The 23,817-nt window shown below is 39.4% G+C and overlaps 3 protein-coding genes across 17 annotated transcripts in view; 2 read left to right on the top strand and 1 right to left on the bottom strand.

The window, feature by feature from the left end:
* Thyn1 (thymocyte nuclear protein 1) overlaps window positions 1-5,815 on the bottom strand; it is a 10,649-nt gene extending 4,834 nt beyond the window's left edge. Inside the window, exons 1-7 of one of the 6 annotated variants that reach the window (XM_046432641.2) lie at window positions 5,678-5,815; window positions 5,124-5,185; window positions 2,817-2,998; window positions 1,766-1,834; window positions 1,304-1,396; window positions 643-738; window positions 127-277 (exon numbers count right to left, since the gene is read on the bottom strand). In XM_046432641.2, coding sequence (XP_046288597.1) covers window positions 127-277; window positions 643-738; window positions 1,304-1,396; window positions 1,766-1,834; window positions 2,817-2,998; window positions 5,124-5,166 — 634 coding nt within the window. In that variant the 5' untranslated portion in view covers window positions 5,167-5,185; window positions 5,678-5,815. The other 5 variants (XM_046432639.2, XR_006849347.2, XM_046432640.2 and 2 more) reach the window with 5 other exon arrangements.
* Window positions 5,708-23,817, top strand: Acad8 (acyl-CoA dehydrogenase family member 8). Of its 3 annotated transcripts, XM_046432634.2 has the most exons (12): window positions 5,708-5,841; window positions 9,949-10,049; window positions 10,487-10,656; window positions 11,276-11,385; window positions 11,804-11,880; window positions 12,220-12,357; window positions 17,530-17,665; window positions 18,094-18,191; window positions 18,551-18,703; window positions 19,051-19,153; window positions 20,917-20,998; window positions 23,060-23,817. In XM_046432634.2, the coding sequence occupies exons 1-11, from the start codon at window positions 5,739-5,741 to the stop codon at window positions 20,967-20,969; spliced, it is 1,242 nt and encodes a 413-aa protein (XP_046288590.1). In that variant the 5' UTR covers window positions 5,708-5,738; the 3' UTR covers window positions 20,970-20,998; window positions 23,060-23,817. The 3 variants fall into 3 exon arrangements, with proteins under 3 accessions (XP_046288590.1, XP_046288592.1, XP_046288591.1); XM_046432636.2 differs by lacking the exon at window positions 23,060-23,817 and having other exon boundaries at window positions 20,917-21,739; XM_046432635.2 differs by lacking the exon at window positions 23,060-23,817 and having other exon boundaries at window positions 5,754-5,893; window positions 20,917-21,739.
* LOC124085118 (beta-galactosidase-1-like protein 2) overlaps window positions 23,060-23,817 on the top strand; it is an 85,911-nt gene continuing 85,153 nt past the window's right edge. For 3 of the 8 annotated variants that reach the window (XM_046432631.2, XM_058575307.1, XM_058575305.1), the window contains exon 1: window positions 23,060-23,173. The gene's annotated coding sequence lies outside the window, so the exon portion shown is untranslated. The remainder of the gene's footprint in view (window positions 23,174-23,817) is intronic. The other 5 variants (XR_009225761.1, XR_009225762.1, XM_058575306.1 and 2 more) reach the window with 3 other exon arrangements.

Genomic DNA, 23,817 nt, shown 5'->3' with positions numbered 1-23,817 from the left:
CCTTGGTGCCACAGGTGAGGGCAGTGACTTAGAGGTTTAATACTGTGCCCAAGTTTAATCAGTTAGTAAATGTGAATTTGTGAGGTCATTTCTGCTATGTGGGTAAGGGAAAGGGCCCACTCTTACCTTGGGTCAGGGGCTGGACTGAGAGCCTCTGGCGAGTGAAGAGAGCCATATCTTTTAAGGGGCCACCAGTAGCCTTGTGAGATTGGTGACAGGTTTTAAGCTCAGCCAGGGAGATGAAACGCTTCATCATTCGAACAAACTGTACATCCACCTAGGTGACAACAGTTTATTGAACAGAAAGTTATGGTTATCCAAACTCTGCCCACTGCATTTTTTTTTTTTTTTAAGAGATGGGTTTCACTACATTGCCCAGGTTGAAATCCTAGACTCAAGCAATCCTCCTGTCTCAGTTTCTCCATCAGCAGAGCATATAGTCACAGCCATGCCATTATGCCCACCCACTGTTTTTACTGCTTGCGGGAGGCTCCCATTGGCAGCACTGCTAATGTTCTGCTCTAACCTCCAAAAGTCAGTGTAATCTCATCTGAATAAGAGCTTGACCTAATAGCACCACACACCTTCCTCCTTCCTTTGTCCATCATTCCCTTCTCATGAAACAGGAAGAATTGTCTTTACCATGGACCATTTGGGGTTGTCCTCTTTGCTGGATGGGTCATAATGGGGACTGTTTTTCTCAAACTGTGTGTGGTCTGGGTAAGCCTCCTTTACAATCTGAAACCAAACCCAAAGTCTCCAATTATTTGTCTGCCTGGTCAGCTCCATGGCCAATCTTTAATACATATCTAACTTTGACTTCTTACCCTACATATTCTTACTCCATCTGCCTTGCTCTCATCAATCAGGATTCAAATATCTAGAAATAATACATAGCCTAAGGAAGTACAGTTAGGAAATCAACTATTTTTTAAATATAAAAGTTTAGAAGCATATTCTAAAACTCAATGGTAATGGTTATCATTGGTATTTCCACCCACCCCACCAAATGCAGAGTCAATGATTTTATCCTGGTAGCTCTTTTATCCTGAAAGAGCTATCAGGCTTGTTTCTGAGTGAGAAACCAAGGATTAGAGATGGAGAAAAATGCATGCTAATGAGCCTTAAATGAAGGCCTACCTTTTTCTAGTCCTTATCATATAGAAAGGGGCCACAGCAGTTTTCTCTCTGTTCTTCTGACTATGGTCTTTAATATTACCAATTTATGGTATATCACTTTAAATATACATGAATAAGACACTCTGTAGGGAGAGAAATTTAGACTAAAACCTGTCCATCTAACCTTCATAAGTCCTACAATGCCTGGTTCTTTGCAGTTGCTATGGTAGAAGAAGGCTTCTTCCTCCAGCTTCATAGCTCTAAGGAAGTTTCGTGCCTGTCCCAGGAGAGAAGAAATAAGGATTACCCTTCCCACCAGTGGGAAGTGCTAGCTTTAAACAGAAATTAAGTCTACTTTCATTAGGTGGGCTTTCTGTTTTTAATTTCCCCCCAATTCATAAGTCTGTCCCCTTTGCCGAGACTCCCAGATTTATACCAGGACACTGGTTAGAACCAGGCCATTTGTAGATTTCATAAAGTCAGAGTAATTCACGTATTTCTGAAAACACTTTCAGGTAAGGATTTAAGTATTCTGGGAAAAGCAACTTTGGCCAAAAGGTTCTGTAGCTGAACAAGTCACAAGAACCAGGCAGGCATTTATCCTGCCCTAAGTCTCAGGATTCCTGCCTTTTATCTGTCCTCTTACCTGGTAGTTACGAACACCATCCCAGCATGCTGTCTGCAAGGGCTGTGCTTTGAGATCCTCAATGCTAAACTAGGTAAGAGAAAATAAGCATTCACTAAACAATCCTTGGCCAGTTAATAGGCATATTTGGAAGTAGACAGTCCCTTCCCAACATTGAGAGGTACTACAGGCTATAATGGAAATATGTAAGTTCATCACAGAGCCACTGATGATGAGTGAATATAGGTAAGCCTTGTGTTATACTGTTATCTCTTCTAATTAAAAGGACCAGCTGAATGCATAATCCAGATGCTAAAGTAATCTGTTGGTTCTCTACATTTTACTTATTAAAGTATTATGTATTTCTTCTATAATATTTCTATTTACATTTTCTCCAGGCTATCAAAATGGGTTTATATTCATTCCTTGAATATATACCAACTGCTGGCAGGGAGACACCTAGGAGCATGGCAAGTGGTAAGAGTAAAGCAAGCTAAGATTAAGATTGGCAAATTACAACCTTTAGGCCAAATCTAGTCCCATACCTCCTTTTATAAATAAAGTATTATAGGAACCAAATCTGTTTATGTGCTATTAGCACTTACTTGCTACAAGGGCAGAAATGAAAGAATATAAGATACAGTAGTCTACAGTATTTATTGTCTGGCCCTTTGCAGAAAGTCTGCTAGCCCTTGACTACGTAGAGGATTCATCGAACAATTAAACAGAAATAAGCTGAACATGCCTAATTAAAAAATCTGAATGTTTTGGACTTTGGAGCATTTTGGATTTTAGATTATGTTTTGGATTAGGGATGTTCAATCTGTAAAGTCTAAACAAATATTCCACAATCCAAAAACTCCAAAATCAGAAACACCTCTGATTTGAAGCATTTCAGATAAGGGATACTCAATCTGTACTTGATGGTAATAAATTCTGTTGATTTTATTCATATTTTGCCTTTCTTACTCTTTGAAGATGAGATGCTGGTGATGGAACCCAATGGTATCCCATATTAACCTTTCATTTTTAAAACCGCATAATGAGATAGGACAAAGGTACACAATCTCACCTTCACATCTACACCTTTGTCTAGTCGGCTCTCTGGCTCTGATTTCATCAGCCAGTAGTTGCTTAGATTCCTCCCACAGTTTTTAAAGACTGAAGTCTTCTGAGGGCTGGAGTTCTCCACTTTTGCTGATGCCTCACCTGAGTTCTCAAATTTGGTATGTTTTTCTGATTGCCCGTTCTTTTCTACAGGAGAAACAAAAAGCAAAGAACTATCAATGCTTGCTGAGTGGTAATGTTCTATTGTGCAGTTTACCCTTTGGTCTCACACCTGGATTCAAATCCTGGATCCTGCAAAAACTAGCTGTAGCCTCTACTGTTATAAAGAAAAAAACTTCAGTTTATCTATAAAAACTGGACAAGAATGCATGTCTTTCAGGATATATTCTGGATTATGATTCAGTGAGAAAAAAACACCTTAGAGGATTAAGACTAATGGGTCCTAGTAGCAGTCAATAAATGTTTCCTTCCCTCTCTGTCTCTTCTGTGCCTTTACTTTGGCTATTCTTTCCAGTGAGGAAACAGCCAAAAAGCTTAGAAAATTCCTGGCATTGTAATAAATGCTCAATAAATATCCATTATTGTCATCATTTCATCCATCCTTCCCTCTTGCTCACTGTACTTTATTTTTGCTCTTCAAGATGCCAAGAAAAACTGGAAAAAAAATGATTCATGTGGGTCCTTAAAGACATCCGTAAAGACTGGATTTTGTCCTAAGAGAATTAGAGAAAATGTGCCTGGGATACAGTGAGTCCTCAAAACTAATAGTTGTTAAGTTCATACTATATCCGAGACCCCTAGCTAGACTTGGTGGCGCACACCTGTAATCCTAGAGGCTCTGGAGGCTGAGACAAGAGGACTGCAGGTTCAAAGCCAGTCTCACCAAAAAGTGAGGCACTAAGCAACTCAGTGATACCCTATCTCTAGATAAAATAGAAAATAGAGGTTGGGGATGTGGCTCAGTGGCTGAGTACCCCTTAGTTCAATCCCGGTACCCACCCACCCCAAAATCTCTATCCAAGGCCCCAAGCTATACATGTTACTCTAACCCTAACTCAGTTAAGATACATAATGTGTGAGATATTCTATTCTTCAATTGGAAAATGTGCTCCAGATCACAATTCAGTTATGACAGAACCAAGATACGAGGTCAGGGCCTACCACTCTGGTCTGTCTGAATCTATGCTTAATGACTGACTGTACTGTACTGTCTCCAAGTTTAGTAAAAGTTTCAACATGTGAGGTTAAAAGATTAATCATTTATGGATGTCTAAATCTCTGGACTCAGCATACCTTCCTTGCCCAACTTCTCAGCAGTCCTTAAGAGTTAACAAGCACACTGCAAACACCATGTGTTATTAAATAACTATGTATTTTAGTCAATCTGGAACTCTTGCCATTCCTAAGAGTCACTTCCACTGCTTTATTTCTGCCTTTCATCCACTTAGCATGCCATTCATCTCTGTGAATACAGAAGTGACATCACATTTTCTGGGTACTAAAACTTTGCCTGTAGAAAGCCTTCCTGTTCTTTAAGGCTGGACTCAAATTCCACTTCCTTCCCAAGGCTTTCCCTAGTATTCCTGGCTCTTCTCATACCTCCAATAATTCAGTCTTCCAGGCCCTTTCACTTACACCTGTTTGCGTTTACCCTTAAAAATCTTTAAATTTTAAAATTAAAAATTTTAACTGAGGCATAAAACATGTGCACATCAATGGTGTTCCATGTAATGTTTTGATACACGTATACATGTAATATTTAAATTGGGTTAAACATATGTCTCCTCAAACATTTATCATTTCTTTTTGGTCAAAACGTTCAAAATCATTTATTCCCACTTTTTGAATGTACAGTATATTATCGTTATCTATAGTCACCCTAGATGTTTAAATTAGAACCCACTGATCAACCTCTCCCCAACTTTCCCGTTTCTGGTAAGCACTGTTCTACTCTCAACTTCTGTGAGAAAAGCTTTTTGAGATTCCACATATCATACTTTTGTTTTCGTTTACTTAATGATATCCAGTTCCATCCATGTTGTCGCAAAAGAATTATATTCTTTACCCCAGCGCATGCCACCCATAACCCAAATATCCTTAGTTAACTGGATGAACAAGCAAGCTGAAGGGGCGTTGGGTAGAACCTTGGTGGGAAGAATAAAGAAGATGAAAGGTGATAAGGGATGATGGAATAACAGGCAAGTCTCAAAGGCTTCTCTCCACAAGCAGGAAAGAATATGAACAGTATTAAGCTGGCCCCAGAGAAACACTCTTTTGGGGGTCGCCTCTTTGCAGGCTCAGTGCAGCTCACCTGGGCCAGCAGCCCCGGCTGGTCTCTTCCGGGGTCTCGGCATGGTCTCTCTCTGCAGGTGGCTGAAATGAAGAGGGTTCTGAAATCAAAAGGGAGATTCAAAAAGGAACTCCACTGCCCTTCAAAACCCGCGCAGAGCAAGATGGAGACGACGCGAGGAAGTCCAAAGAGTCTCCAACTTTGCTAAGAGCAGATAATTGTGTTTAAGGGTTTCAAATCCTTCCCTCCGTTAACTGTGCCATTTCCATCTCGAATAGCCTGCCGTTAAACTCTTCCCAAGTATTCCCTTGAGCCCTGCCTTATCCCCGTAACCATTCTTTCAAAACACCAACCCCAAGCTCCGCAAAATGGACCGCTAGGTGCCCCAGACCCACAGGGCATCCCAGGGGCTTTGTGGCGGACACGCCAACGTTGCGCCGAAGCCCCAAGCATCTCTGGGAGTTGTAGTTCAGTTTCCGTGTCTTTCTGCTTGACACCTCGGCTGCGAAGGCTTCTGAGGGACTACAACTCCCAGGGTGCAGTGGGGGCAGAGGCCGCCTGCCGCAGATCCTTACTGAAAAGAACGTCGTGGAGCTCCAGGGCTCACTGGCTCTGGCTAAGGAAAGAGCAGTGGCGATGTGGTGCGGATACCGGAACCTCGGGGTGCTCCTCGGGCGGTTGCGTTGTAGTCTCCCGGTCCCCAGCAGCGGCTACCGGAGCTTGACCTCCTGCATCGATCGTAAGGCTCGCCTTGGGCGAGGGGGGAGCTGGACACGGCGTCTGGAACCCGGGCGAGTATCGGCAGTCTCCCCACTCCGGGCCGCTCCCCGCTCGGTCCCGTGACCCAGACGCGCTCCCCGCTTTGTTCTATGACTCTTGCACCTTCTCCCCGCTCCGTCCCGTCGCTCAAGGACCCGCTTAGCGGACTATTTAGTCCCCCAGAACTCGCTCCCCGATTCGTCTTGTAATTCCTGGGCCCGCCCCCGGCTCGCCAATCCATCCTGTGACTCTCGGACCTGCCCTCCGCAAGGTCTGTTATCCCGGGACCTGCTCCCCGCTTTGTCCTGTCACTCCCGGACCCACTCCCAGCTCCACCTCGCCACCTCAACTCGGTCCCTTGAGCTCCTGTCTCGTCCTCAGTTGTGTTACGCCCAGATCCATTCCCGCCCTGTCCCGTGACCCCGGACCCTGTCAGGTCACCCTCAGCCGGGTTCCCATTCCCTTTCCTCACCTTGATCAGGTCTCTGCTGCGTCCCATAATTCCAGGACCAAAGAGACCACTCTCCGCTCCCTCCTGTCTTTTTGGGACCAGCCCCCCACACTGTCTACATCCTGTCTCCCGACTTTGTAGGTCACTCTGTGTGCTTAGAGAAGTAAAGGAACTTGTGGCTTTTTTGTTTGTTTCATCAAAATCACCATTGAGAGGTTCTAAAGGCAGTGGGAATGTAGAGCTGGGTACTTGTCACGATGGATAAATAAAAGCTCCAGGTAATACATCCTGTGTAGATTTCAAAACTTAATACCTGTAGCAATAAAACACGTGCTGTTGAAACAGGAACAATGACTGTTATTGCAATTGGTAATCTCTAACAGGGATTACAGATCTTGAATGTCTTCAGGCACCAGGTGAATAAACCAAATATGATGAATGATTGCCACCCAAGTAAGTGATACCCAATTGTAACTTCTCTGTCAAGTAAGGGATACCCAACCAATTTATGACACTTCTCTGTCAATCTAACCTTTTTTTTTTTTTTTTTTGGTTCTCTTTAAACTCTTTAAATAATTTACTTGGGCTGGGATGTGGCCCAGGCGGTAGCGCGCTCGCCTGGCATGCGTGCTGCCCGGGTTCGATCCTCAGCCCCACATACAAAAAAGGGATGTTGTCTCCGCCAAAAACTAAAAAAAATAAATATTAAAAAATTCTCTCTCTCTCTCTCTCTCTCTCTCTCTCTCTCTCTCTCTTTCTCTCTCTCAAAAAATAAATAAATAAAATAAATAATTTACTAATTTAAATAAGTGATAAGTTTCTTTATCAAACGAATTCCTTAATTGACAAAAGAGCTACAAATTTGTCACTAAGGTACACAACATATAAAATACTGTTCTCTTTTTAAGTCTTAAAACTCCTTCAAGAGGTGCTGCCCTTTTCTAGCACTTAAATTTGGTAAACAAGGTCACCCTGGTTGATAACAAAGCAAATAAGAAATTAGTCTTACAACAATAAGCTAAATATGAGTATTTCCAGCAGCAAACTTCAGCCATTAAAGGTACTCTTTCACTTTGTGTGTGTGTTTGGGGGGAGGATACTGGAGATCAAACTCAAGGTACTCTCTCTTTCTATGCAAGCATTCTACCACTGATTTACATCCCCAGGCCTTTTTCACCTTTTTAAAAGAAATTATTATCTTTAAATTAGTCAAGTGAAATCATCTAGTTGTATATTTGTACATCAAGCTAATTAACAGCCTAGGGATATAGACCAGTAGTAGAGTGGTTGCCTAGCTACTCAAGGCCCTGAGTGAGTTGGCTTCCCAGCACTGCACAAAAAATTAAAATAAAAATAAATTTTAAAATGCAGCTAACTGCATTTGATTATTTTATTGCATATTTTAATGTTAATACATATATCTGATTGTTTATTGCATATTTTAATGTTAAAAGTAAAGTTTATTTAGTTATTGAATATTATTTCTTCATATCTTAGGTGAGGAAATTTGCTTAATGTCTAATTCAATCACTCATTTTATAGTAGGGTAACTACTATAGATTCCTGTCATTATTTAAAAATTTGTGGGGGTTTTACCTTTTGCTTACCCTGAGTTGCTATACTATAAAGCCTTTCCTTATCTCATTTGGTCTGTTTTTCTGTGTAGCTTTACCATTTATGTGTATGTGTGCATTGCGTGCGCTGATACCTTAAACTCTACCCAGTAACTCTCGCAAAGTTCATGAGGACTTTTGTTTGTTTTTATAGTGTATTTTTTTCTGGAGATATATAATATATATATATATATATATATATATATATATATATATATATATCACACATATATATCTGTTTTTACTTCGTCACTATATTTTCCTGTATGTAATTTAATTTTTTAAAAAAATTTTATTTATTCATTTTACTTGTCTTGTCAATGGACCTTTATTTTTTATTTATATGCGGTGCTGAGAATCGAACCCAGTGTCTCACATATTCGAGGCAAGCACTCTACCACTGAGCCACAACTCCAACCCATGTTATTTAATTTTTAACTTGATTTTCTCTTTTTTTTTTCTCGAAGTTGTGCTCTCTTTTTATTGATCATTTCCTTTTCTAAAATTGACTATTTGTTGTTTATCTAAAAAGAATGTGTTATTGTATCGTGTTTACTTACGTACATGATTTAAAACTCTTCCCTATTGTTTACTTAGAAAACAATTCAAATCTATTTCTTTAACCTTTGGTTGCTTGAACTATTTATCTTAGGAAGTAACCATTTACTCTGTCAAAGAAGAAGATGAAGTTTTCTTAATATTTATTGAACTCTTGCTAAGATTAAAATTCTTTTTTCTTATTGTACTGGGGATTGAACTCAGAGGCACTTTAACCACTGCGCTATATCCTCAGCCCTTTATTGTTTTGTTTTGAAACAGTCTAAGTTGCCAGGGCTGGCATCTAACTTGCAATCCTCCTATTTCAGCCTCCTTAGTTGCTGGGGTTACATTGTGTGCTGTTGTGCCTGGCCTAGAATTAAAATTCTGTAGTACTTCTTTTTATACAATGTTTCCATTATCATTAATTATGTTATCCATTTTGTGACTGAACCATGAACCATATTTCTTTTTGTAACACTGAAACTGTTAGATAGTAGATGCTCAATAAACATTTTAAAACTATTTTTTAGTTGTTAATGGAATTTTATTTACTTTTATGCAGTTCTGAGAATCGAACTCAGTGCCTCAGACATGCTAGGCAAGTGCTTTACCACTGAGCCACAACACCAGCCCCAATTTTTTTTTAAGTGTACACCATTCCCTCCCCCACCCCCCAGCATGCTGGGGATCAAATCTGGGGTCTCATGCATGCTAGGCAAGTACTCTACCACTGGGCTACACCCCCAAACCCTTATTTTTTTCCTTTTATTTTATTTCTGGGGGTGGGGGGTGGGGGGCAGTGGTGTAAAGTTCTGGGAATTGAACTCAGGGTTACTTTACCACTGAGCTACATCCCTAGCTCTTTTTAATTTCTATTTTGAGATGGTCTTACTAAGTTGACCAAGTTGGCCTCAAACTTATTGAGTCTGGCCTGGAATTTGCAATACTCCTGCCTTAGCTTCCCAAGTCCACTGGGATTTCAGTTGTGTGCCACTGCACCCAGTTCTTCATTTCTTTCAGTGGATTTATGAGGAAGAAATAAAGAAGATTTTTTACAGGTAGGTAGGTAGTAGGTAAATAAAGTCAGCCGATCCATTTGGAGTAAAGGAGGAAGAAAATGGTGATGTGTGCTCAGTCAGTGTCTTTATTCATAATTTTTTCCCACTCTGACATTGTTTGCATCCTATTTCTATCCTATTTCTTTCACTGTGGCTTCCAGCTCTTTTAGGTCTGCAAATGTATTTAACTGAGTGACTAAGGTAAAAGATGTCTGGAAAGCTATTATATACTGTCTTAGGTTGATCTGAGTCAACAGGGAAACGGATTAGTGATGAATGATATGATTATCTTGCTGTTGAAGGCTCTGCTCTGTATGGAAATTGCTACAAAAAGTTTACTGTTTTCGGCCTCATAGTGCTTCTTATTGTTGATTCTATTCTCTGACTCCTGTCCTAGAATTGAATATGTGCAATTCTGCCCACAGCTTCCATGGGACTAAATGAGGAACAGAAAGAATTTCAGAAAGTGGCCTTTGACTTTGCTGCCCGGGAGATGGCTCCAAATATGGCAGAGTGGGACCAGAAGGTAGGAGTTTTCCTTATGACTAGATGTTTCAACATGTGCCACATTAGCAACCTTTAACTTCAGCTCCTTATAATCCTAAATGCTCAGTGTCTGTTACCAGCTTTTAGTGCAAGTAAGAGGATTGGTAATAGGTGATTTCTTTCACAGACGGTATCTGATCATTTTGTAGATACCTTTTTTCCTTTCTTATTGAACAAATACTTAAAACTAAGGCAGTTCTATAGATAATTAAAAAGGAAAACTTGTTAATCCTAAGAAAACAATTCTTAGAGGACACACATTAACCTATACTATTGTAGGATGACAGACACATATTAAAAGAAGCCCTATACTCTCCCAAATGCAAACATCCTGATCACCTCATCATAATACCCTCTAAAGGAGAGTCCATCTCTGAATCAGTTACTGATGACCCTGCTCTCTTTTTCTGTATGTAGGAGGTGTTCCCTGTGGGTGTGATGCGGAAGGCAGCCCAGCTAGGCTTTGGGGGGGTCTATGTCCGCACAGACGTCGGTGGGTCTGGACTGTCAAGGCTTGATACCTCTGTCATCTTTGAAGCCTTGGCTACAGGCTGCACCAGCACCACAGCCTACATAAGCATCCACAAGTGAGTGCCCAATCTGGGAAAGCAAAGTGAGGTATTCATGTGAATTGACTGGGGAATTTCAAGTTTATAAGGAAAAGATTGATCATGTAGGTGGATTGCTCTTAAGGAACTAGATTGTTAATAGTTCACACTAGGTCTGTTACTTCCTGTTGGACTTGATTCTGTTATCTTTTTCATTGCTCAGAGTATCAGGTCTTCCAGCCACCTCCAATCCTAGTTTAAGTTGGTACCAGCAGACTTCTCCAGTAGAGTGGTCAAGTCCTATCACCCTTTTCTTCAATCTACAGATGAAACTTCCAGGAATTTGAAGTTTCATCTGTATTATTTTATAGGAAGTACATGGGATTGATTTTTAGAGGCTTATTTAACTTAATTAGATGTAGTGTCCACATCCAGGTGAGAAATATCTTGTCCCTGGTTATCTTTGAGTAGTACATATTCCAAGAATATGTTTAAATCTAGTCCTTTAGTTTTAAATTTGATTCTTCTCAGTTATGACTTTTCGTTTCCCATCTTTCTTCTGCTTAACTCTGTTTCGTTGCTCTTTGTTCTCCCTACTCCATTTCCTTTTCTTTTCTGTCTTTATTTCCATCAATGTCTTTTCTTATATATCACTCAGCATGTGTGCCTGGATGATTGATAGCTTTGGAAGTGATGAACAGAGGCACAGATTTTGCCCACCGCTCTGTACCATGGAGAAATTTGCTTCCTACTGCCTCACTGAACCAGGTGAGTTTGCCATCCCACAAGCAAGAACTAACTGGGAGTGATACGACTCATGTAGTCGCTGAACATTCCTTTCCCATTGACATACATAACCACTGTTTACAAAGCAGTTTGGCCATGGAATAATAAGAGCCTGTAACCTGAAGTCACAGGACCTAGTGGCCTTTAGGTCAGATTCCCTCCTGCTGCAGACCAGAACCTTCTTGCAAAAGGTTAACTGCAAGCTAGAGTGTTGGGAGAGGTGAAGTAGTCTGCTTGGTGGAAGCAGTTTTCACCAAGAACAGAAAATTCCTTTGGCCATCTGAACTTTAAAGTAGTGCATGCTGAGCTGTTTCTCTCTCAGGATGGTTTACCAGGATATGGAACCATGCTGGGCCCCTTGAATTCACAGACTTTATCATCCCCTTTTGATCTTGCCTAGGAAGTGGAAGTGATGCTGCATCCCTCTTGACTTCAGCTAAACGACAAGGAGATCATTACATCCTCAATGGCTCCAAGGTACCAGCATGCTGTCCTCCTACAGCAACTTGCTCCTGATATCCTCTAGTTCCTGAGTCTATGAGTTAATGTTCCCATGCATTTTTACATGTTGGATAGATAAACTTTGACACATTTCTCTTTCTTCACCTTCACTGTTTGCTGCTTCCTGTCAAATTCCAGATGATTTCATTCCTTTTTCTTTCTCCTTTTCATATTCTTTTCAACTAAATCCCTCCTCAGTCTCTGTGCCATACCTGTGTGTTCTATTTTTGGGAGGACTCACGTTGTTTCCCGGATGTTAGATTCAGAACTCTTGTATCCCCTGATCCCAATTCTCCCCCTTCTCCAATCCCACAGGCCTTCATCAGTGGAGGTGGTGAATCTGACATCTACATAGTCATGTGCCGAACTGGAGGATCAGGCCCAAAGGGCATCTCATGCATGGTTGTTGAGAAAGGGACCCCTGGCCTCAGCTTTGGCAAGAAGGAGAAAAAGGTGCGTGGTTATCGGACAGGAAGCAATTCAAATTATGAGGCTCCATCACCTGCCAGATGAACCTCTGCCTTATTTTATGAAATAGATTCACCTACTTGGTAACTTGCCTTTGAAGCAGTTGCTTCTATTAGAATTTTGACAGGGGCATATAAAATAGAATAGGGCATTTTTAAAAAAACATTTAAGTTTCTGGGGAAAGTGACATTTGTCAATTAGTTACAAGCTAGCCTATTAACATCCCATCACCTCTCCTGCCTGTGCTTTTGGCTTATATTTCTTATCCAGCTCTTATCTTTTGCTGCTGTTTGTTGAGGATCTAATGTTGAATAAAAATCTTAGAAATGAAAAGCATATGGGCCACTTTTCTTATTTAAATAAAGTGAAACTCATTGAAGAGATTTTGGGTATTCTAAGGACAATGTTTCCATAGGTACTTTGAAAAATAAGGTACTCCTAGGATTAAGAAACTTCATAGCCAGGCGATGAACAGAGGTCTTGTGATAAGACAACTCTAAAGGTGAGATCTATTCAAATTTTTTAGCCTAGGTTGTCAAAAACAGCTTCTCTAACTCCAGTTGGTACTATTTTTGTTAGGACTTTTGGGGAGATGTTAGTTAATGAAATGGTCCCTGAATATACTTCTCTCTCACTTCTTCTAGGGTTTCCATATTTTCCTGCAGGATCCTTTCTTGACCCTTTATAACTGTCAAAAGTTATGAGCATTAACCCCCTGCCTTTTGTAGCATAACAGGCATTGGCTAGATACCTATTATAAAACCTATTTCTATATAAACTCTTTACATTATATATATGATATATAAGTTATGTAGCTGTAGAATTTCTCAGTCCTAGAAATGTCTGTTTTATATAGTCTGATATAGTTCTACATAATCAAGTTATACTGATTCAGATATTTGTGCTTATAAAGATAGTGATGATTAGTAGTATCCATGCAATATTTGTGCTGTATGTTGGCAGAACACCAAACTAACAAGTTTAGTACTTTGAAAAAATTTACAGAGAAGTTCAATAAGCAAAGAGTGTATCTTATTACCCCTTCATTTATGTGCTGGTCACCTTTAAGCATACATATTTTTTATCGTTTTTTTAATTAGTTTTGCATTATATATTTTTAAGTATAAATAGGAAATTAAAAAGGACTTCTTTCATTAGACAACTCGTGTGTACCCATTGTGTGTCTTCTTCTAACTAATAGGAGGAGTACCTCAGTAAGCAAGACAGACATGTTTTGCCCTGTGAAATTTACATTTAAGTAAGTACCAATCACACAAATGAGGTACTTTCCTAATTTAGTGCTAAACATTTTGAAGGAAATACAACAGAGTGACCCCACCCTAACCGAGGAAGAGCTTTATTACACAGGGACAGACTCTTTGAGGCCATAACATTAAAGATGAGATCTCATGTATTAGAAGGACCATCTCTGAGAAGAATTCTGGGCAGCGGCAATAGCAGATACAAAGGGCTTGAGTTAGGAATAAGATTAGCCTACTTGAAGGAACAAAAAAGAAAAAATTGGTAAGGCCGGAGTGCAGTGAGTATGAAAAGGATGATGCAGATGAAGTTGGAGATGTAATCAAAGTATGGTGGGCCAGTATAAGAAGGTATTCAGCTCCCCATTGTTCTTTGAGCTGTTTTGGTGGCCTAAGCAACAGGCCTTTCTCTTTCTTTGCTTCTTGTTAATCTTTCCTACAAAAACATGATTTCACTTAGCATATTTAACACACTGTATTGCTGATAGTTTTGAACTTCCAGTTTTGCATTAATTTGATGAAAGAGCAATAAAGATTAGCTTTATCTTAGACTTAATTATTTTAAGGTCTTATGTAGTTTTATCGTGGAGGAGTGGATGAGAGAATTTTTGTAAGAGGGTAATAAGATAATATACACAAGAGGAGTCAAGTTTGAGCAGGATTGGTCTGTGGTAGTAACTAATGGTCCACGTATTCAGGGTTCTCCAAAATGTAGAGTGGAATTATCTGTCCTCACTAGCTGCTACTTTCCTGGGACTGATAGGATTAGAAGAGGATTGCTGTATGCATCGGAGAAGAAGGTAGATCTTTTCACTGTAAGGAGTTAAGAGGTAGCAGCTATTTTATGGGTTCTTTAGTAATTAGATATTCTTAGGTCAGAACTTTCTGTTACATTCTTTTTTTTTTCCTCTGTTACTGGGAATTGAACCCAGAGGTGTTTTATCACTGAGCTACATCCTCAGCCCTTTTTATTTTTTTATTTTGAGACATGGTCAGTTGCCAAGACTGACCTTGAATTTGTAATCCTTTTTTTTTTTTTTTTTTTAATTTTTTATTGTTGGCTGTTCAAAACATTACATAGTTCTTGATATATCATATTTCACAATTTGATTCAAGTGGGTTATGAGCTCCCATTTTTACCCCATATACAGATTGCAGAATCACATCAGTTACACATCCATTGATTTACATATTGCCATACTAGTGTCTGTTGTATTCTGCTGCCTTTCCTATCCTCTACTATCCCCCCTCCCCTCCCCTCCCCTCCCCTCCCCTCTTCTCTCTCTGCTCCCTCTACTGACATTCGTTTGTCCCCCTTATATTATTTTTCCCCTTCCCCTCACTTCCTCTTGTATGTACTTTTGTATATCTCTGAGGGTCTCCTTCCATTTCCATGCATTTTCCCTTCTCACTCCCTTTCCCTCCCACCTCTCATCCCTGTTTAATGTTAATCTTCTTCTCATGCTCTTCGACCCTACTCTGTTCTTAGTTACTCTCCTTATATCAAAGAAGACATTTGGCATTTGTTTTTTAGGGATTGGCTAGCTTCACTTAGCATAATCTGCTCTAATGCCATCCATTTCCCTGTAAATTCTATGATTTTGTCATTTTTTAATGCAGAGTAATACTCCATTGTGTATAAATGCCACATTTTTTTTATCCATTCATCCATTGAAGGGCATCTAGGTTGGTTCCACAGTCTAGCTATTGTGAATTGTGCTGCTATGAACATCGATGTAGCAGTGTCCCTGTAGCATGCTCTTTTTAGGTCTTTAGGGAATAGACTGAGAAGGGGAATAGCTGGGTCAAATGGTGGCTCCATTCCCAGCTTTCCAAGAAATCTCCATACTGCTTTCCAAATTGGCTGCACCAATTTGCAGTCCCACCAGCAATGTACAAGTGTACCCTTTTCCCCACATCCTCTCCAGCACTTGTTGTTGTTTGACTTCATAATGGCTGCCAATCTAACTGGAGTGAGATGGTATCTTAGGGTGGTTTTGATTTGCATTTCTCTGACTGCTAGAGATGGTGAGCATTTTTTCATGTACTTGTTGATTGATTGTATGTCCTCCTCTGAGAAGTGTCAAAATGGATCAAGGAGCTTGATATCAAATCAGAGACACGCCGTCTGATAGAAGAAAAAGTTGGCTACGATCTACATACTGTGGGGTCGGGCTCCAAATTCCTCAATAGGACACCCATAGCACAAAAGTTAATAACTAGAATCAACAAATGGGACTTACTCAAACTAAAAAGTTTTTTCTCAGCAAATTTGTAATCCTTTTGCCTCAGCCCAAGCAGCTAGGATTATATAGGTGGTTACCATTAACCTTTTTGTTAGGTTATTTCCTTTAGGTATTTCTATTCTGTTCAAGGAGATAAAGTACATTTCAGTCAGTATTAGAAGGTTTCAAAGGAGCTTAAAGAAAGCAAGCTTAGTGATGATTTGGGTGACTAGGAAGCCTCAGAAACCTTCCTTTAAGCTAAGCTTTGATGGTGGTTGGGAATAAAGAGAAGTCCCAGTAGAAGGAGATGAATTATGAAAACCCAAAAGCACAGATACAGGCCAGCTGTTGAAGTAGAGATAAGAAGAGGATAGCCCCAAATATTAGAAGACCTTCATAAGGCTTAGGAAAATGACCAACAATCTAATGTAAAATGTTTATCTTATCAACTAAAGAGAGCTGAATGTTTTTAAATAAGGAAATGAGATAAAAGCAATGGTGTTTTCAGAGACAGAAAGGAACCTGGGTATTTTATATGGCATATGTTTTTCATAATCTGCCTCATTAAGCCTCAAAGTTGAAGTCTTGGAGTACCTAGTTGAGTAGATGAAGGAGATTGAGTAGTGAGGGCCTTATTTATTTATTTATTTATTTTTAATATTTATTTGCTTTAGTTTTAGGTAGACACAATATCTTCATTTTATTTTTATGTGGTGCTGAGGATTGAACCCAGTGCCTCACACATGCTAGGCAAGCGCTCTACCTCTGAGCCACAACCACAGCCCAAGGGTCTTATTTATATGTGAAATATCCGAATGAGATTTGGTTTGAAGAAAGAGGTTCTGTTGACTTTCTAGTCCAACTTCTATATTTTCCATGGAAAAATCAAGTAATTTGTCCAAAAGATGAAAAATGAAACTTAGTAGTTGCATGACATGGACAAGTATTCAAAATTTGCTCTGGGCTTATGACTCACATATCCAGTGATACCCTAGTAAACCAACTCTCTGGGAAAAACAAAAGGCAATTCATATTTGTAGTTTTTGCTGATTCCTGTGATATAAATACTTCATCGTGACTGGTGTTAAGCCACCACTGTGATATCACAGAATGCTAGGTTAAGAAAAAAGTCCAGGCTCTCACGAGCTGATGCCAGGACATTACATGATTTCTCTGCAGCTAAATGCTAGACCAGGGGTTGCCAATACAGTGCATGGTATTCTTCCCTCTAATTTTAGCATCTTTTAGGAACACTAAACTTCTAAAAGAAATATGACTGTTATTAAGGTCTTTAAAAGTAAAATAAACTTGTCCAAATAAACGTAGTCTGTTTTTATAAAAGAGCATATTCATGGAGACACCAAAACTGAGGACAAATCCTGTCCTGATCCTACGAGAAGTTATGAGAGTGTTTGTGGATATGGTAGTGTAGTAGGGTAGACATTAAAAAGTTGATTCTTTTTAATATGTTAAAAAAATGTTTTGCTGAAATAAGCATCTTTTTGAGTGTTTTCAGGCCTTTAAATCTGAACTTTTTCTTTTTCCTCATTTTACATTCTCATGGTCTAAGTCTCAGGGTGCTGGACCCCATGCTTCGCAGGCTTCTGTCTACAGGGAGGCCCACCCTGTGTGGTGGATTGTTGGGCAGCCACCTAGTCCTTGATTTTTGCCAGGTGGGATGGAACTCCCAGCCAACTCGTGCCGTGATTTTCGAAGACTGTGCTGTCCCTGTGGCCAACAGAATTGGGAATGAGGGGCAGGGCTTCCTTATGGCCATGAAAGGACTGAACGGAGGACGGATCAACATTGGTGAGAGTGAGAAATAGAAAGTTTGGTGGTCCATTTTCAGAATATAGTATTTAGCCTTATTGGGGATGAATGATCCAATCAAAGCCATTTTAACTCTAGCCCTTCCCTTTGTCTACCCCAATTTTAAAATTAGCCAATCAAGTAGATCGTGACCCTAAGCTCTTCTTATGAGGGCAAGAGGGAGCACTGCATTAGGGATAAAAGCAAGTGGATTGCCAGCCCAGGTATGCTTGCTAGCCAGGCTGGATAACATGCCCTTCTGGCAGAAGTAAAGTTTGCCTTGCCTACATACTTCTGAGCATGTTTGATTTCTTGTGGTACCTTGGTATTTCTGAAGGCAAGGAGAAGAAAATGTGGAGCAGGGAGAAGACCTGGGCCAGCAGCATTGTACTTAGGCTCAGTTTGAACTTTCTCACTACTTCCTCCAGCTTCCTGCTCTCTGGGGGCTGCTCATGCTTCAGTCATCCTCACTCGAGATCACCTGAAAGTCCGGAAGCAGTTTGGAGCACCTCTGGCCAATAGCCAGGTAAGGTCCCAGGTGATTTTGCATTTCCTTCCACTCTTTTGAACCATTCTAGGGCCCACATTCTGTAGGAGAGGGAGGCCATGATTACCTCATGGAGCCAGAAACTATCTTAACCAGAACTTGGCATTTTTGTTACCAAGGATCCTGTTTAGGAGACAGTAGTACCAAAATGCAGGGCAAGCAAAAGTAGACACAGACCTTGTAAAACAATAAGTTTTCATAGAGGAGGTAGGAGACTTTGAAACATCTAATTATTTAGAAAAGGCACCTAATTAGAGATGTCTTATCAAGAGTCACAGATCAGGTGCCCATCTAAGCCCCTCTATCTTGTCTGGTTCTCTTCTTTGCTATTGCTATAGTTTCTGCAATTCCAGTTAGCAAATATGGCAACAAGGCTGGTTGCCTCGCGGCTGCTTGTCCGTACTGCCGCAGTTGCTCTGGAGGAGGAGCGGGAAGATGCAGTGGCTCTCTGCTCCATGGCCAAGTTCTTTGCAACAGATGAATGCTTTGCAGTAAGTGAAAGGCCATCTGGCCCTCTTGGGATGGAACAGGGAGTACTTACTAGGCACAGGAATGTTGAATGTTGTGGGCAGTTTCTTCCCCACACGTGATAAATAAATGAAAAAGTCAAAGAGTTTTGCGAGTTTTGATTGTTGAGAACTGACAAATTCAATATGTGGATTTCCTTGTTGTCTCTGTCTCTACAGAGCCCCTTTTTGGGTATGGGTGGTTAGCTGTGGGTTGTTCTTCCTTTTATGAGTTTACTGCAGGCTGCCATATTGGGGACTAGGGTGGGTAGGGAAGCCAACTATTCCTCAGTCTTCCTGGAATCAAAGACAGCTGGTTCTGGTCCCTGCAGATCTGCAACCAAGCTTTACAGATGCATGGAGGCTACGGCTACTTGAAGGATTATGCTGTTCAGCAGTATATGCGGGACTCCAGGGTTCACCAAATCCTAGAAGGTAAAAATTGCAGAAGGTTATTCTCTTCCTTTCAGAATTGTAATAGGATCAGTGCTTTCTAGACTTTATACTGACTAGTTCTCAGGTTCCCATCAGGCCTTGTCTTTTGGATTTCTTCTTCCTTCCTTTCCTCAATCATGCTTTGGAAGTGACTTGTTTGTGCATTAGAAAGGGCACTAGCCTGGGAGACAGCAGATGTTTTGTCTCCATGGGTAAGACATCAGATCACTCCGCTTCCCTTTTTTTCTTTGTAGATTTGAGAGAAGGTTCAAACTGAGATAGCATATGAGAAATCCCATTGAAAACTATATCAGTGGCTCCTCTTTACTATTATAAAGGATGTGGTCCTCACGGATCCCAGAACTCTGTACAATAATTTACAAGCATATGTGAACCGGTGTGATCACCAGCAACTCTACAAATTGAATGTCACATGATCTCTGAAAGATGTGTGTATCAAATTTGGCAGTGAATTTTTCATTAAAATAAATTGTCAGTATATGGGTATCTTCTTGGTAGCCACAGACTTTCTCTCTGGAGAACATGTAAGCTGGTGGAGTCAGGCTTAGAGCATGGTTTTCTCCACTCTACAACTGCTGTATAAGTCCTAAAGTGACAGGGCTCTTATTGCAGCTAGGTAACTGGGGCTGTCATACTGTAGGAAAAGTAGATGAGGCTCTATAAGTGACTTTCAGCAAAACAGTGTGGGAGTTGCTTTAATTATGACCTAGGAGAAGCCTATGAGCACTAGCACCCTTGATTCTTTCAGAGCATCTTTCACAAACCTGAGCAGGCACCAGATCCTCTGGAGGACTTTTTAAAAACAGGTTGCTGGGCTCTAACCCCAGAGTGTCTGCTCTAGTGGGTTTAGCTTGGGCCTAAAATTGACATTTCTAACAAGTTTTCAAATGTGGCTGCTGTTCCTATTGAGGAAACTACACTGAACCCTACTGCTCTGATGTTATGTCTAAACTATAGGATTCTAAAGGTTAGCCTGCCACTTTTTACTACCCACCTATCTCTAGCATATGCTTACTGAACACAGTCCCTAGTTCTAAAATTACATTCACTAGAGTTTTATGAGTATGCAAAAATTTACTTTCATTCTGTCTTTTAATCCTGCTATTTTAAGTGGGAAAAAACAAGTAACATTTATATCAGGTCATCTACTTATAGAAAAATTAGAGCACAGTTTACTTTATCACTTTTGCCATGAATTATTGACTAAATCCAAAATTTTAGATTTCACTTTGAGATTGTATATATTCATTACTCAAGAGAATTTTTATTTCTCTTTGCATTAAAGGCCACTGCTAAAAGTGAAGCAAACAATTGATCCCCTCCTTTCAGGGAAAATGTTTCCTTTTAAAGCTCCTTTTTCTGATTACTAAAGAAGTGTGTGTTTATTGTTGAAAATTTATAAGATATGTGAAAAGAAAACGGAAAAGATCACTTGTATTTCTACATCCAGAGTTAGTGTTTTGGTATATCTTTTTATGAACTTTTCATATGCTTTCATAGGTACTTTTTAAAAATTAGAATACTATTTTTATTCTACCTTTTGAAATTTGATACAAGCATTTTTATCATCAGAAGAGGTATTTTGAAAAGTAAATATTATTTCTCATTTTTTGTCATTTCTTTGAATTTTGGAGAGAAATTAATGATAACCTCATCCCTCCTAGGGAAAGAAATGATTCTAATTTAAGTCCACCACTACTCTGCTTGCTACTAAATCCTTCCTTTATTCTCTTGTCTTGCAGGTAGCAATGAAGTGATGAGGATGCTGATCTCTCGAAACCTCCTTCAGGAATAGCACCCACACTTGATATTCTGGCATGGGGGGTCAGTGTGCAACTGCAATCAGTGTAGAGTGTTTCCATTGTGGGCTCTTTGGTGCTAGATGAATTGTGGATTAGATTGAAATGTTGAGCTCTTGCATATGTGTTGATAGCAGTGTTGGCTCTTAGACTGGAGCAGGGTCCTCAGTAGAACTGGAAGAGCTGGTCTGATGAGAAATATCACAAGAAGACCTGCCACCTTATTTTCCTAATGCCAGAAAGATAACCAGTGAATATTCTGAACCAAAGTCTTGTTCTAGATCTGCATTATCTTGATTTGTCTGCAATTTGCTGGTTCACTGGATCCTTTTACTAGGGGCCTGGGTAGATCCACTGAGGCTTTTCCAGACTATAGGGCAAAGGTGTGGGGAAGGAAAGAGAGAGAAAATTCCCTCCTGTCTTTACTTTTGTGTACCATAGCTCTTGGATAGCACTCATCTGAATGTAATCATGGTAAAGTGAATATTTGAGAAGCTATTCCTAAGCTATGATTTAGGGTGTGTCTCTTCTTCTGGATGCCCTGAATATCAAGGGCTGAGATTATTTGGAATTTTGAATATTTGGTTTTTCTTTTTCTTTTATCTATCATCTAAGAATAGTATTCAGAATTTCTGTAACACTTCCTGAGAAGAACTTTGAGTATATTTTTTTCTGAGTTTCATTTCCTTTTTTTGGAACTGCTTCTCTTTTTAAATATTTTTAATCCTTACATTGATCAATAAAATTTATTCCTTTCTGTACTGTCTCCAATTGTACTAATGTTGGGTTTTTTCCTAGTTTTATTTATTTTTCTTTACAACTATTTTTAAGATTTTTATTGTATTTGATTAAATATTTAACTGCATTTTGGAATAATATCAAAAAATCATTGGCCAATTATTGTCTTTTAAATTATTAATAATTGCAAACTAATTATTGCTTATGAAGTTTGAAAGTAGATTTAAAGATAAGGACTTTTTAGGAAACCCTGTTATTATATTGATCATTATATTATTCCAAATCCTCATCTCTGTAGGAAAAAAAATATGCAAGGTAATAGAAAACAAAATATGCATCTGTTGCTACAACAAATATATTCTCTTTTGAATGCATCAAGAAAATTAGTGTGGTGGTAGAGCCGGGTGTGGTACTACATGCCTGTAATTCCAACAACTTGAGAGGCTGAAGCAGGAGGATCACAAGTTCAAGTCTGGCTACAGCAACTTAAAAAGAGCTCTAAGCAACTTAGTATGAACCTGACTCAAAATAAATCTGGGAATGTAGTTCAGTGGTATAGCACTCCTGGGTTCAGTGCCCCTCCCCACCCCACCCCACCACAAAAAAGAAAAAAATCAGTTTCAGAGAGGAAAGAGCCAAGAACAAGAAAAGTACAGGGTTTGTGTGGGAGCTGTTGACACTTTTGCTTACTGTGATTTGGGCTTAGCATAGGACAGGAAAAAAAATTTTTTTTAAATAAAAATTATATATATATATGCACACATGCACACACACAATATATATATATACATATACATATACAGAATCTGGATGACAAATAGTGAAATCCAAGAGTGGAGTTTTTATATGGTAGGCAAGGGAGAACAATGGAAAGTTTTTACTGAATAAGATTAGTTTAATTCATTCATAATACTATTCTGGAATGCATATGCCAGATGTATACGAGTGGGGAAAGACAGAGTGTGAGACATACCTAGTCCATTAGTTCTTGAAATAGTCAAGATATAATAAGAGTTTGAGCCAGTGCTTGGATATGACTTGAAAGATAAAAGGGAAGAATATATGGGAGCAAATATAGAGCAGTATGTAGAATGTCCATTGTGGAACTTGAAAACATCCATAATAATCAGACTTCTGGCATTCTAATTCTGAAAGACTTCTATTCTGACTCAAAGAAAAAACTGCTGTTAATATCTATTCACCTTAAGATTTTATCAAAGTTACAATTATTAAAAATACATATCTTTGGGCTGGGGATGTAGCTCAGTGATAGAACACTTGTCTAGCATGTAAGAATGAGATTCTATCCCCAGCACTTGAGGTAAAAGTATATTTCTGTCACCCTCAGGTGTTATTCAGAGATTTCAGGAAAACCTATATATCAGGTGGTATATAAGATGAAGGATGTATGCAGATAATCAGTACAACTTAGTTTGGACAGACCTATGGACTGGGAAGGCTGGTAAGTAAGAAACAGTTTCAGTATGTAGTGGCAAGAATAAAGACATGCATAGAATGTTCTGGACAGGAAATATCTTATATCTTATGATGATGGCCTAGGGCTGAATTGGGTTTCCAAGGATGCCTTGATGACTTTTCACCCATTATAATTATCATAGTATAATGATTTATCTCCCATTATAATATTACACTTGTGGGGGAAATGTAAATGCCTCAATTTATACACACACACAACACACACATACACACGTACATTTTTTTTTTACCTAAGAGAAAAATATTTAGCTCTCCTGTAAAATTTTTCTTTTTATCCTTTTAGATTTGATAAATTAGAAATATGCATTTACTGGTTATTCTTTTACATTTAAAATACAAAGATTGCTCCAAAGTGCTTTGCTGTGAATTATCTCTTTATCGTGATTTTCACAAGGATAACCTGCACAGAGTAGGCACTCAGGAGATACTTGTGTTAAATTGCTTGAATTGAGTAAGCTCTGTTGTAAACAGCAACTTCCAGTGTTGCTGGTGTGTGCCGAAATGATTCTGGATTCAGACTGCATTTGCCATTAACTGTGACTTAATAGCCCTCTCTTTAGTTTATTTCCTCCTATGTAAATTGAAGGTAATAAAAAAGTTTCTACTTCC

Source organism: Marmota monax, unplaced genomic scaffold, assembly GCF_021218885.2.
Source record: "Marmota monax isolate L192 unplaced genomic scaffold, Marmota_monax_Labrador192_F-V1.1 WCK01_AAM20220418_F8-fsc00062, whole genome shotgun sequence".
NCBI lineage: Eukaryota > Metazoa > Chordata > Mammalia > Rodentia > Sciuridae > Marmota > Marmota monax.
Note: the sequence above shows the minus strand (reverse complement) of the source record. Positions and strands in the feature narration are given on the sequence as shown.

Coding starts and splice junctions, on each gene's coding strand:
- Acad8 (XM_046432634.2), top strand. CDS start 5,739: ATGTGGTGCGGATACCGGAACCTCGGGGTGCTCCTCGGGCGGTTGCGT. Junction 18,192..18,550: donor CACCTCTGGCCAATAGCCAG/GTAAGGTCCCAG, acceptor CTATTGCTATAG/TTTCTGCAATTCCAGTTAGC. Junction 18,704..19,050: donor CAACAGATGAATGCTTTGCA/GTAAGTGAAAGG, acceptor TGGTCCCTGCAG/ATCTGCAACCAAGCTTTACA.